Raw genomic sequence first — 14,064 nt, 5'->3', positions numbered from 1 at the left:
ACGTCCTCCTCGGCCTTTCCACCACATTCACACTGGTTCCTTCTCTGCTTGGGACCGACTCCGGACGCGCACTTTTACGCGCGGCGCGTCCCCCGAGGCGCTTTGTTTTACTTTGTATTAAAGAGGCTGAAATCTGGAGAATAAAGCGGAGTCAAGGACGAAGGGGCTCGGTGTCGTCAGGGGGCTGCGTGTGCGTGCGTGTGTCTCAGTGTGTGTGTGTAAATTTACAAAGAACAGCACCTGACACTTTAAACTTATTTTGTAAATAGTGTAAAATATTTTCTACTTGGTTTTAAATCATATTTAATTTTATTCTGTTTGTGCGTAAAACTTCACTTTTATTTACTGGATGTGACAGAAGTTTTTATCCCGTGTTTCAAATTCACAAATTAATTTCTCTCTGCGTAAAATCACCTCAAACCCAAAATGAACCAGATCACTTCTGAAATATATTTCAAGCTTTTATTTCTGCGTGTTTTTAAAGAATAAAAAAAAATGGAGAAGCGGAGTCTTACCTCTGCGGGATCACGCCTCTGAACGTGCGGGGGAAAAACACGCGGAGCCCCTTTCTGCGGGTCCCTTGGATGCGGAGCGACGCGGTGCGTAAAGACGCGGAGTGTCGGTGCCTCCGAGCAGCTGGGGATCCTGCAGCTGACTGGATTATCTCCTCCATGTCTCCTGGCCTCACCTCACAGGTGCTCGGCCTCCGCGTCCACCTCCTCCCGCCCGGCCCCGGCCCGGTAACACCACGTCCACCGGCACCGGGGGGAGCCCGGGAGTCCGCGTGCGGCGCCGCGGCTCCTCCGACTCCTGTGTTTTATGCATCATCGTGTTAATAAGCACCGACAACATCCCCGCAGATCCCCGCTTCCAATCCTGCCGGCTGAAGGGACACAACTTGTCCCCCTCCTCTCCTCGCTCCTAATCCCAGGCTTTACCAGCTCAGCATTAAGAAAATTCAACTGCAATTTGGGATTAGACAAAATACTCTTATTACAAAAGGTTGGTGCAACTTGATAACTTGATACTTGTTCGGGGGTTTATCTCGGGGTCTGAGTCACGTCGAGAGAGGAGGGGAGGACAACCAGAGGAAATGTAGGGGACATGTCAGAAGAACCCGGGTCTTTTGTGTTGTGAGGACCATATTTGTTGAATGGCCTTTTGCATAATTTAACGAGGACTGAGTGTGTGTGTGTGTGTGTGTGCGTGTGTGCGTGTGAGAGGAGGGTGCTGGTGTTTCCCTCAGACCCTCCACGGGCCCTCTGACTGCTCAGGCTTCTGATGTGGTGCAAATAAAAAGGTGCGTGAGAGCGTGTGACCTCCAGTCCGCGGCCAGGAGACACCACAAACCTGAGGGAAGCGTCTCCTCCTCCTCTTCCTCCTCTTCCTCCTCTTCCTCTTATCACTTCACCACAGTCTGATTCTTTACATCTGTGCGTGATTCCTGTGCGTGGAGGTGCCTTCTGCTGCGTTCAGGTTCCCGCAGCCTCCACAGTAATAAGCAGCTTCACTACAGGCCTCCACTCGAGCTCCAGCATCACTGATGCACAAGTTCCTCTGTCAGAGTCCAGGACTTTACAATCTGCCTCCTCACACACACACACACACAGACACACACACACACACACAGAGACAGACACACACACACACACACACACACTATATCATTTCCATCCTCTCTTCAGCTCAGGCCTCAGCCTCAGAAGTTGTTTTGTCGAACCACACTTCAGCTTCTGCTTCTGCCTCAAAACCGCAGAACAACAGAACAGAATAAATGTTTTGTGTTTGAATCTCGTGTGAAACATTTGATTGAGATTCTTCTTCTTCTTCTTCTTCTTCTTCTTCTTCTTCTTCCTCCGCAGTGAGTTGGAGGTCTTTCCCTATTAAACTTTACGTCAACCATCCTCAAATGTAATTCTAAATGGGGATTAGAGCTCATTAATATTCATGAGACTGGTGCGTGTGAGCGCGTGTGTGTGTGTAGAGAGAGAGAGAGAGAGAGAGAGAGAAAAAATAGTGGGGGGGGGGGGGTGTATCACAATAAAAATCAAAATGAATAAATTTAACTTCTTTTCTCCTGTTTTTATTTCTCACGTTCACTTTTTTAAACGAATTCTCTGAAATAAAAAACCTTGAGTTTAAAAATAAAACGCACGTGAGGCCTGATGTGTTTTAATATTATTTTTAAACTAATAAAATCTGTCGAATTAAAGCAAATTAAATAGTTTTTAACCCACAAAACATTTTCTATCTGTGAATCAAACATTGTATTTTTTTGTAACGACTAATTTCTCGTTTATTTTGCCTTCGAGATGTTTTTTTAAAAATGTTTTTAATCTTTAACTGATTCTTAAAACTTTGAGAATTTGTCAGAAATGAGTTTCTGATGAAGGAAGATTCAGTTTCTGATCAGAACCAGTTTTCTCGTTGGTCTCGAAGCCTCCGGTTCCTCCTCTTCTCCTCTTCTCCTCTTCTTCTCCTCTTCTCCTCCTCTTCTCCTCCTCTTCTCCTCCTCCTGAGCTCCACACAAACAAACACACGTCTGAACTCTTCCTGTGAAACGATGACAACAATCTGTTAATTTCTGCTTTTACGCACTTTGGCACAAAACCTTCCAAACGCCTCCAGGAGCGCGCTCCTCCTGCAGCGGGCCTCCGGAACGCTCCCGTCACATTTTAGGAGGCTCGTTTGGTCTCGGGACCGGGACCTGCAGGAGGGGGAGGAGGAGGAGGAGGAGGGCTGAGAGGGAGCGGGAGGAGGAGGAGGAGGAAGAGGAGGAGGAGGAGGCTCTCTGCGCTCATAGGACGCCCTCGCCGTCCGTCAGGCCCGGGCCGCGCGGCCATTGGCTGCGGGAGGCGGATCTGCAGGTGTCCTCCGCTCTTAGAGGCGCGGGGCGGAGAGAAGGTGATCAATCTCCATCCGTCTCACAAATCACCTAAACACTCTGACAGACGCGCGGCGACGAGCCCCCGACAGCAAATCAGTTTGATTTATTTGGCTGCAACCAAAAAAAAAAAAAAAAACAACACCCGCAACCGCAGCGAGGACGCGGCGACGCCCGTGTGTTGCACCGCAGACCTGCCCCGCGTGAGAGCGAGTGTGCGTGAGTCCCGCGTGATGCTGTGAACTCTGCGGTTTGTTTCCGAGCGACTGTTCCTGCTGCTGGATTTTACTCTGCTGCTCCGGGAGCCGCGGCGCCAGAGGAAGAGGAGAAAACAACAAGGTAACGACTCTTCCTCCTTTTCTCTCCCTGAAGTCAGAGCTCATCCTCCTCTTCCGTGCGCGAACTCCACTCCAGCGTCACGCGCAACTTTTACGCATTTAACCAAATCCTCCTAAGTTTGATTTGTTCCATGTGGCGACAGTTTTCAGATGATTTGAAGTTTAAAAAAAAAAAAAAAAAATCCCAGAATCCTCCTCGTGCAGGACTTTGAGTTTTAAACTCAGTAAACTTCCTCCCGCAGAAGAGAAACCTTCATCTTCCTCTTCCTCTTCCCTTCCCCAGTTTGTGGGATAAGTGGCCATTAAAAGGTTTGCAGCGCGCACCGGGTAATTGGAGAGGCGTGTTGGGGTTTTTGTTAATTTCTTTGGCAGATAAGCGGCTCCTCTCTCCCCCCGGAGCTCTCATCTAAATTCTAATTGAGTTCATTTGCACCGAGAGCTCAGCGTGTGGCTCTGCGGCCTCAGCGGAGCCGCGGAGCCGCGGGACGAGCCGCGCAATACACGTCGCTCCGGTGCCTCTAATTTAATTCGCACACTCAAACTAACTCGGACTAAATCAAACCGGGTTAGAAGTGTTTTTTTTTTTTTTTTAAATGTTTCAACCCGGGATCATCAGTGTTTGTTGGAGGAAACTGCAGATGAATTTAATTTGAGATAAATGTATTTGTGCTGCTTTAAATTTAATCTTTAATCCGTTTGTTTCTACCGAGAAAACTAAATTAAAATGATCCATCTGCAGGCTGCATGTTTTTTAAAAGCACGGAATGAAAATCGTATTTTTAAAAGTAATATTTTACCTTTTAATGTTTTAATCTGTTAAACAGACGAAGTGGAGAAATAATCTGCGTTTTTCTTTCCAATGAAGTTCGGTGGTTTTTTTCCTGCAGCTGTAAAATAGCAGAGGAACCTGGAGCTGAGGCGATATTTAGAAAACAAGTCAAAACTGACTCCTCAGACATTTCTCTGATTTGTAAATAGAATTAATAAAATAATGTAAGTATCAGATGAACTGGTTTATTGAGATTATTCAACTTCCTGCTGTGGATTCAGTTGTTTTCAGGATCCGCAGGAAACTGAAATACTGAAAAACTAAAGTTTGACCAAACAAAACAAACTGAAGAAAACTGAAAAAACAAGAGCTGTGATTTTTATGATCAAACCTCGTCCATAATCCTTTTATTATTATTGTGTGTGTGTGTGTGTGTGTTTGTAGGTACAGGCCTATACACACACTCACACACACACACGCATGAGTTCTATTCAGAGGCTTCAACTTTATTTTATTGCGTAAAAACAAAGAACAATAATAATCTCTCGTCTTTAAATTGAAGAAAAAGTAAACATGTATATTTATAATTTAAACTCCTCTGACATCATTTTAACTTTTGGCTTTAAACGTGTAAAAACATCCTAATTCTGTAAATTAGTTTTCTTTCATTTATTACACTGACTGACCTCAACGTGTTTGTATAACAGAGTCAATATTATCTTTGATTTAATTCTTTATTGTTTGGATTTTTATTGTAGAAAGTTTAAGTTTACATATTTCACATCATGTTATAAAGTGTGATGGAAGAAATGTGTGTGTGTGTTTGAACAGGGGAAATTCTGCCGGTAGGAAATGGTTCATAGTAAATAATGAATAATAATAATGATGAATAAATAGATAGATCACGTGATCAGAGGATTGTTTACATCTATTTATAACCTGATTGTTTGATTTCTTAAAAACAGTGAAACTCTTCTCACGTGAAAATATCTCAGCAGTTTTTTCCTGAAGCGATTTAAAGATCGACTCTGGTTTAACTTCAGCAGAATCATAACTTCATAACTTTTATCTGCTGCTGAAGTTCGAAGCTTTTCACTCTTTTTGTTTATTTCTCTTCTCAGATAAAATAAGAATTAATACTAAAGAACTCTCTGCGAATTGAATCGTCTCTTGAATATAAATGAAAACACGAGACCTGAACTAAATATCCTTGTATATTATGAATCGTTATGTTGTATATTGTGCGTCCGGATGTTTGACCCCCCCCCCCATCTGGTCCTGGTCCCCAGTTCCTTGGATCGGTCCCCTGACCCGTCAAGCTGCAGCATCGGGGGAAACCGAACCAGTGGCCGGAGCTGGGTGGAGCAGTGACCGCCTGCAGCATGATGTCCTACCTCAAGCAGCCCCCGTACGGCGTCAACGGCCTCGGGCTCAGCGGCGCGGCCATGGACCTGCTGCACCCGTCAGTGGGCTACCCAGGTTCGATTCCCACGGACACACACACACGCTGATACACACATTAACGATGAACACACAAAGTCAAGTCACGAAAAGAAGGACGAAAAATATCTGATAAAAATAGTTAATAAAGGTTCTTGGTCTGTAAAAGATGCAAAACGTTTGGAGCATTAATCTTAAAGAGTTTACATCCTGCAAAATAAATTAATTAATCTAATTATAACATCTTTTAAAGTGAGATGTGTGTCATTAGTGTTTAAACCAGATTATTGTGAGTGTGTGTGTGTGTGTGTGTGTTATTTAACAGGGTTTATTCCTCACTGCTCACACACCAACAGAACTAGTCTGTATTATATAATAATAATAAAACCGAGAACATGGTTGAAGTTATTTTAATTTTTATTTCTCAGTGAGTTCAGAACAACGGAGTTTAAATAAAGAAGGAAAACATTCAGCAGCAGAAAACTTTTCTTTTACTCGTTTTGAGAAATAAAGAAATACAAGTTTAGTGTTCTGAAGAAAAGTAAAAGAAACAAAATGAGACTTAAACATTTCACCAGATTTAGACCAAACAAGTCGATGGAAACCTCGATCTTTATTATGGCAGATTCACAGTTTAATTCACAGTTTAATTCAGATTTAATTCGGTTTTAATTCTGGTTTGATTCGGGTTTGACTCGGTTGATTTGACGGTCCTCTGGTCTCCTCTTCCCCGCAGCGACGCCCAGGAAGCAGCGGCGGGAGCGAACCACCTTCACCCGCTCGCAGCTCGACATCCTGGAGTCTCTGTTCGGTAAGACCCGGTACCCGGACATCTTCATGCGGGAGGAGGTGGCGCTGAAGATCAACCTGCCGGAGTCCCGCGTCCAGGTACACCACGGACACACGAACACACACACACACACAAACACACAAACACAAACACACAAAAAATACTTTATCTCAGAGGATGTTTCTGCTCAATCTGAGGAAAATGGTTCAAGATAAAAACACTTCTTATAAATTCATTGAAACACGTTAAACATCAAACTTAAATATCAGAAACGTCGTGAAGCTGAAATTGTCTTTTATTTGAAAAGTTATTTTAAAAGCAGAAACCTTTTAAGGAAATTATTACATTTTCCTTTACCTTAATTAACCCTTAACTCATCTTTAACTAATCTAATTTACACATAAAAAACTCACCTGCTGGTTTCATCCTTTTATTTACTTCATTAAATCAAACTGACCTTTGCTGACGTCAGAGTGTTTACAACTTGTTAACTTTAATTTAACAGTAAATATTAAAAGACTTTATTTAAGAGTCATTTAAAAGGTCATTAACCTTTGAGGGGAAAAAGAGACTAGTTAATTATAAAGTAATGTAGGAAAGTATCTCATTGATTTCAGTGTTTAATCCTCTATTATAATAATAATAATCATATTCTTCTGGATGGACACTCGTCCTGACTCCTTGTTTCCACCTGTGACTGAACCCAGACTTCACAGTTTCGGTCCCTGCAGAACAAACTGTTTGTCCACATGTAAACACGACGTTATCTCAGAGGATTTTCCATCAGATTCACGGGATTATTCGACGCCTCCTCACCGAACGCTCTGTAATTCGACCTGAAACGTTGGATCGGCGACGAAGAGTCGGCCTCTTCCTGTGAACCCACAGAAAACCGTTGGGCAGCGTTGAGCAGAGACGGCTCTCCGGAGGCACTGGAGGGGAAAGCAGGGCCGGCCTCGCTCTCACAATTTGAGTTATTCTCAGAATGTGTGTGTGAAACAAAACGCTCTACATGCTCCGACCCTCCCGGTGCTCTAGAGTTACCTCGGTGTGTGGTGAAACCCAATAGCCTGTTATCTTAGAGCCGTCTACCAGCTATGAAATTAGACCCCTGGCAGGTCCGAGCCAAGGGGCCGCGTGGAAATGAACCTCGCTGCCTAATAACCCCCAATTTTCCTCCATAATGTATCTCAGCATGTGTTTTTCTTCCTCGTTGGTGTGAACGGTTGCTAACTCCTGGCTGGTGTCCTTCTGTTGTAGGTGTGGTTCAAGAACCGGAGGGCCAAGTGTCGCCAGCAGCAGCAGAGCGGCAGCAATGCCAAAGCCCGGCCGCCCAAGAAGAAGTCCTCCCCGGCCCGGGAGAGCACCGGGTCCGAGAGCAGCGGCCAGTTCACGCCTCCGGCCGTCTCCAGCACCGGCTCGTCCTCCTCCTCGTCCTCCACCACCAACCACACGGGCCCGGTGGCGCTCAGCAGCACCTCTACCTCCATCAGCACCGTCTCCTCCATCTGGAGCCCCGCCATCTCCCCCGGAAACGCTCCTGCTCCCGCCGTGGCCCCGCTCCCCGAGCCCGGACCCCCGTCCAACGCGTCCTGCATGCAGCGCTCCATGTCAGGCTCCGCCGCCGCCGCCACCTCCTACCCCATGTCCTACAACCAGACGCCGGGCTACGGCCAGGGCTACCCCGCCCCGTCCGGCTCCTACTTCAGCGGCGTGGACTGCGGATCCTACCTGGCCCCCATGCACTCTCACCACCACCCCCACCAGCTCAGCCCCATGACGGCCTCCTCCATGTCGGGCCACCCTCACCACCACATCAGCCAGTCGTCAGGCCACCACCACCACCACCACCACCACCAGGCCTACGGCGGCTCCGGCCTGGCCTTCAACTCGTCCGACTGCCTGGATTACAAAGAGCAGACTGCAGCCTCCTCGTGGAAGCTCAACTTTAACGCCACAGACTGCTTGGACTACAAAGACCAGGCCTCCTGGAGGTTCCAAGTCTTGTGATCTTGTGTTTTTTCCTCCCTCTCCTCCTCCACCTCCCCCCCCCCCCCCCACACCCCCTGCTCGCCTGCTCCCTCTTTCACTCTCCAGATTTAGCGAACTGCTCGTTTTTTTTTTAAAAGACAAAAAGAGTTTATGAACCATAAGACGACGAGACGGCAGCAGGAACGCTCAGCAAACCGGACTTTGTTTTATTTCTCCTCCTCCCTCTCGTCCTCCACGTCTTTTTAAAAATGAAAAATATATTAAAAAAAAGAAAGAAGAGCAGCCCCCCCCTCCAGTCGTGTGAAGAGAAGAGTCCAGGAGCTGTTTCCTGAGCGTGAGGAGCGGAGGGGTTTTCACAAGCCCCCTCTTGGATCAGCTTAAACTCTTTTTCTCCACATTAAAAACAGAAGAAGTCATTTGAACCAGCAGCTCTCTGGATACTTTCCCCCCCGCTGCAGGACCTGAGTCCTGCTCCGCCCTCGTTCCCTCGTTCCCTCCGACCCAATCGAACCCTGTACAGTTTTTATTTCTGGAGAAAATTTGTTATTTTAGGACGACAGAGATTTTTAGTCAGCTGCGTTGAGGAGCTGAAATCTGTAAATATGTATTTGGGTCAGTTACAGTGACCATGTTTAGTTGGTGTTTTTTCTGGATTTTAAATTGTTTATTACCACTTTGGGAGAAAAAAAAGTCAAAAAAAAAAAGTGTATGTAAATCTTTCCAAATATTCCAAAGAGAACAAATTGGCCATAAAGTTCAGTTTTTATATTCATCGTTTGACTCGGAGAGGAAATGTTGGGGCTGTTTTGAAATGTCTGAGGAGGAAGCAGATCTGTTCTGGGCCGGATGTTCTGATGGTTCTGATGGTTCTGATGGTTCTGATGGTTCTGAACCTCCTCCTGTCCATCCTCTCTGGGGCTCTGTCGTGATGTTCGAACCCGCAGCACTTGGCTTGATCACTGGAGTCAAAGCATTTTTCTTTTAAAACTATTTTTTTTTGTTGCAGAGGAAATGTGGATTTATAAAAACTCCAACATGGCAGTGAGATGTTGAATGTATCTTTGAGGCGACCACCCTTACATACATGTTCATCCAATAAAGATCCGTTAAGTCATATTTATTTTATTTCCCCACAATTCATTCTGTCTCTGCTGGATCTCCCACCAGGGACTCGAACCTTTTCTCTCTCTCTCTCTTTTAGACGCACCACAGAATTACCAGCTCCACGCAGCTCCTGTCTTCTCTCATTTCAACTAGTCACACTTTTATTTAAAGGCTTGTTTTCTTAATTATAACGGGGGTAAATGCAGATTAGTGCATAATTAATACAAGCCGCCGTGAACGCGTGTAGGCCCGCATTTCCATTTGAGAGCGCGCGGGGTTTTAATCCTCGCTGTGTTCAGATGGAGACACGAACATCTCTGCTCCGCTGCGGGGGGACAGCGGCTGTTCCAAACCGCGGAAGAGCCCCGAACACGGAGCCGGGAGACATTTGATCGAAGCCTAATTGAATGCAGCGCTGTAATGGTGCGATAATTACTCCTGCGCCCTGAGTCGCTTTCTCCAAAATAACCTGCAGGAATTCCAGCGCCTCTGATGCAGTAATTACGTAGGTGGGGCCAGGTTAGAGGGTCAGATGTACGAGTGCGTGCGTGTGTGCGTGCGTGTGTGCGTGTGTGTGTGCGTGTGTGTTAACGCTCGCAGGCATAAACATGAAGCATTAAAGAAGAGAAGAGGAGGGAAGTGTTATTGCGTCAGTTCTCTGGCAAGGTTGTTTTGGACGCGCGTGTCTGTGTGTGTGTCTGTGTGTGTGTGTGTGTGTGTGTGTGTGTGTGTGCACGGTGAAGGCCGCACTAAGAGCAAAAACACGCCGCATGCTAATTATGACCCCGCATTAAAAACACGCGCAAATCCTTATTGTGCCAAGAAATCACGCGTAAAAAGGCGCCGAGCAGCGGGAGGTCGTGCGTGTTTCTGTCTCTGCTGATTCCATCAACACATTTAATTCTTATTTATATCCACAGATTCTTCTTATATTTTGCAACTGAAGGATATTTTTTTTATTGAAGTGAATCTGCTGATTATTTTTCTTAAATCATTTTCCAGTTTTGTTTTGGATAAAAAAAGGGTCAAAACGTTTTAATTCAGTTTTCCTGAGTTTTCACATCTGTTTAAAACACAGATCATCAGTTATCATTATTATCATCGTCAGTGGATTGGATTGTTTTTCACCTGTGCATTAAAATAAGGAAAAGAAGAAACTGACTTTTCTTCAAGATAAAAGAAAGAGATGTATTTACATTTTAAAGAATATATTTAAATATCAGTAAATTTAATCCCTTCAGATCTAAAACTATTCAATCGGAACCTGTGAGGTTTTAAATATCCACTGCTCCTAAAAATAGATATGTAACACTGCACTATTTGAGATAATAACAATAATAAGAATGCATTTATATGATCAATAAGATCTGAAAACTGCTGCATAATATTACTTTTCTTTTCTTTTGGTCCTCTCGAGCCTCCGTCCTAAAGAAACAATCCCTCAATAAGAAACTGATCAGATCCCTGATCCATAAATCCAGTCGCTGCCTGTTTAACTGTTTTCTTCGCATGAACCGTTGTTTTTATTGATTTTATTGTTGTGGATTTATGTAGTTTTACATTTTTAAAATCACCCACGTGAAAGAAGCTGACGTTTGGAAACTGTCCTAAAGAAATCCATCGATAATCTCTCAGAATGAAGCTGATCGATCATATCGTGTTTCAGCTGCAGCTCCCCCCCCCCCCCCCCCCCCCTCTCTCTCTCCTCCCCACCCCACCCCACCCCCCCCCTCTCTCTCTCTCAGTCTTTATGTAAATGAATCTCACAGCAGCTGAATAAATATCCACAGAGCGGGACATTAAACATGTTTGCGCCAAGACGCACAAACAGCGCAGCGAGTGTCCACCAGCAGCGGAGGATTTGTCCGGATTTGCATCAAACAAACATTTGCTGCTGCGACCAAATCTTGCGGGATTGTTTAAGGAGAGGTGGGGGGGGGGGGGGGGGGGGGGGAGAGAGAGAGAGAGAGAGAGAGAGAGAGAGAGAGAGAGAGAGAGAGAGAGAGAGAGATGGTGGTGGTCACCTTCAAACACCCGCAGAAAGGAGGAGGAGGAGAACAGATATTTAACGTGAGGCTGCAGAGGAAATGTGCAAATTATAATAAATACAAGTTGTTGTTATTAAGATTCTCTTCCTGGTGAATTTATTGCATTTGAAGATATCTGGATAAAAGATAAAGGAGCGAAGACGTCGAGGCCTCAACTCGAATCCTCCAGAAAACACTTCAATTTACCAGAGTTTGAAATGATTCTGGACTTTTTCTAGTTTTGTTTTCGAAAAACATTTGTGTGAAAAGTGATGCGGAGAAAAATCGTCACTTTCCTGCAGCAAATATTTTCCTCTTGTCAGAAGATTCAAATGTTTTTGTCATCAGAAAGTCCCAGTTTCTTCTGAATATCATTTTAATACCTGAGTTTCAGATGTTTGTAGTTTTAACTTTTAATTCTTTCTATTTATTTATTATGTTTCAAATACAACGTTGAGGAAATTAAAGCATATTTACCTTAATTCAAGTAACATGCATTTAATAAAATACACATTGAAATGAAAAGTAAAAGGTTAAATTTAATTTAAATTAAAGTAAAAACAAACTCTTAAATTCATGTTACCATAAAAATAACTCTTTAGAAATAGAAAAACTAATTCAACTAATGAACGAATGTATTAAGTGTTTTTTAAAATAATTCTGCATTTGCTTAATAGTTTGATTAATGTAGTTAAACAACCAAATATTATTACATTAGTTAAATTGACTTCTAAAGAGAATTAACATTAAAATGTGAATGTATGAAAACAGAGTCTCACTCCTCTGACCTTTAAATGATCCCTGAACCAAACCTGACAGATAAACTTGGAGTTAAACTCTTGAACCTGCTGTGCAGACAAAATAAATATCTGAGATGGAAACGATTATAAAACCAGGAAGGATCAGCGTTATCGTTTTATCATTTATAAAAAAGCAAAGATCCAGATTTGTTGAGTTATCGCAGACATTCGTCGTAAATTTATGAACATTAAAGCTATAAAACAACAACAACTATGAAACTATTTCTAAGGTGGGCTGAGGTTTGGCCTCATGTTCGAGGGGAGGGGGGGGGGGGGCTGGATCCTGAAAGGTTCATGAATGACGTGATGTAATCTGGTCAAACAGTTAATCTCTTTATTTGATCTGTTTCTGATCAGTCTGAGTTCTTTGAGTGTTTTAAGAATCAGTTCAGGTCGACACAAGGTTCACGCGGCATAAATCTAACAGTTAAACGCAAAGTGATTCATAACCAGAACTGAGAATCTTCAATTACCATTTTATTTAAATTACACCTGATCATTTCTTTTATTAAAAATGTTGCTGCAAAGATTTAAATGTGTTGTAAAAAACGCTGACGGGGACGTTGACGTCTTAACATCTGCATCCAGGAATAAAAACAATACAAAATCCATAAGGTCACATGATTCTCCAGCTGTTTTCCTGCAGCTGCATCCAAGTAAAGTAGTGAAATCTGATATTTAATGGAAAAGGGGGCTTTATTGAACCGGTTTGTCATTTTAACAGTGTGTGTGTGTGTGTGTGTGTGTGTGTGTGTGTGTGTGTGTGTGTGTGTGTGTGTGTGGTTGAACCTGAGCTCAGGGCCTGACACCTTCATACTCGGCTCAATAGGACGATCGATTGCACCGCCGCCGCCTGTTGTCAGCCGTTGACCTTTCGGCCTCTCGCCCGCTCCCGGTGGAGGCGTCTGAATGTGGGCGGACTGGAAACTGACATTTGGTTCACACTTGTCCAGGAAGTGAACTGGAACCGCGCCGGACCGCTTTTTTGCATGAGCGGCTGCGATTGTATCTGTGGGAAGAGAAAGACGAGGCAGATAAAGACGGCTGTGAGACGGCGGCCTGATCCTCCAGGGTTTGGTTTGTGAGAACTCACACGACCTCGACGAGCCTGGAGAGTGTGTGTGTGTGTGTGTGTGTGTGTGTGTGTGTGTGTGTGTGTGTGTGTGTGTGTGTGTGTGTGTGACAGAAAGTGATGCGACGGGACCAGGAGATGTGCCGATAGCAGCCTGCATGCTGGGACGCTGTTTTTGTCTCTCAGGTCCATGCAGGACAGAAAACACACACACACACACACTCGTCTTTCATTGGCTGTCAGCTGTCAGCAGACCTTGGCATCCCGGTGTGTTTATAGGCCGGTATGAGGAGTGAGAGGTGATACACAGGAGGATTAAATTTACCTGGGAGGTTAATCTGGGGTCAACTGTACAGAGACGTGGGTGTAGTCCGGGCCAGCGTCTCCGGTTTCTCCGCTTTGTCAGGAAAAGGCCTTTGTTTCCTTTTTCCTTTTTATTTGTGCATCTTGTTTTGTTTAATGTCAAGTATGGACACATGAAACTCTAGAGGCCGCGCTGGCGTTTCCTGTTACGTGTTCCAGCTCCGACATGAACGGGTTTCGCCTCAAAAAACCACTGAACGCCGCCGCCAACGACCTCTGGAAGCCGTCGTCCAAACTCAAAGAAGGTGAGAGGCAACATTGGCTTCTGTCGGGGGATTTCACAGTCGAGTCCGGGCGGGCGACACAGTCGGGCGGGTGGAGTGCGAGCGGCTTAGCCCCTGTGACACCAGGCCCAGAGAGCATTCATGAAATTCCTCCCGGGTTTGGACGCCGTCGGTTTAGTTGAGGAAACAGAACGACTCAGACCTCGCTGCTACGTTTCAATTCCTTTTCTTCCACAAGTCAACAATGACATTTAGCCACTG

The 14,064-nt window shown here is 44.7% G+C and overlaps 1 protein-coding gene and 1 long non-coding RNA gene across 2 annotated transcripts; one reads left to right on the top strand and one right to left on the bottom strand.

The window, feature by feature from the left end:
- Positions 1 to 2,795: 2,795 nt before the first annotated feature.
- Positions 2,796 to 8,476, top strand: otx1 (orthodenticle homeobox 1). The gene is made up of 4 exons (XM_034608276.1): positions 2,796 to 3,223; positions 5,281 to 5,470; positions 6,168 to 6,319; positions 7,482 to 8,476. Exons 2-4 carry the CDS (start codon positions 5,374 to 5,376, stop codon positions 8,229 to 8,231), a joined length of 999 nt encoding a protein of 332 aa, XP_034464167.1. The 5' UTR covers positions 2,796 to 3,223; positions 5,281 to 5,373; the 3' UTR covers positions 8,232 to 8,476.
- On the bottom strand, positions 6,165 to 13,690 carry LOC117775283. The gene is made up of 3 exons (XR_004616236.1): positions 13,542 to 13,690; positions 12,934 to 13,153; positions 6,165 to 6,298 (listed from the first exon to the last, which is right to left on the bottom strand). It is a non-coding gene; the product is annotated as an uncharacterized LOC117775283 (long non-coding RNA).
- Positions 13,691 to 14,064: the final 374 nt, after the last annotated feature.

Source organism: Hippoglossus hippoglossus, chromosome 15 (genome assembly GCF_009819705.1).
Source record: "Hippoglossus hippoglossus isolate fHipHip1 chromosome 15, fHipHip1.pri, whole genome shotgun sequence".
NCBI lineage: Eukaryota > Metazoa > Chordata > Actinopteri > Pleuronectiformes > Pleuronectidae > Hippoglossus > Hippoglossus hippoglossus.
The sequence above is the reverse complement of the archived record's forward strand: the minus strand, read 5'-3'. Positions and strand labels throughout refer to the sequence as shown.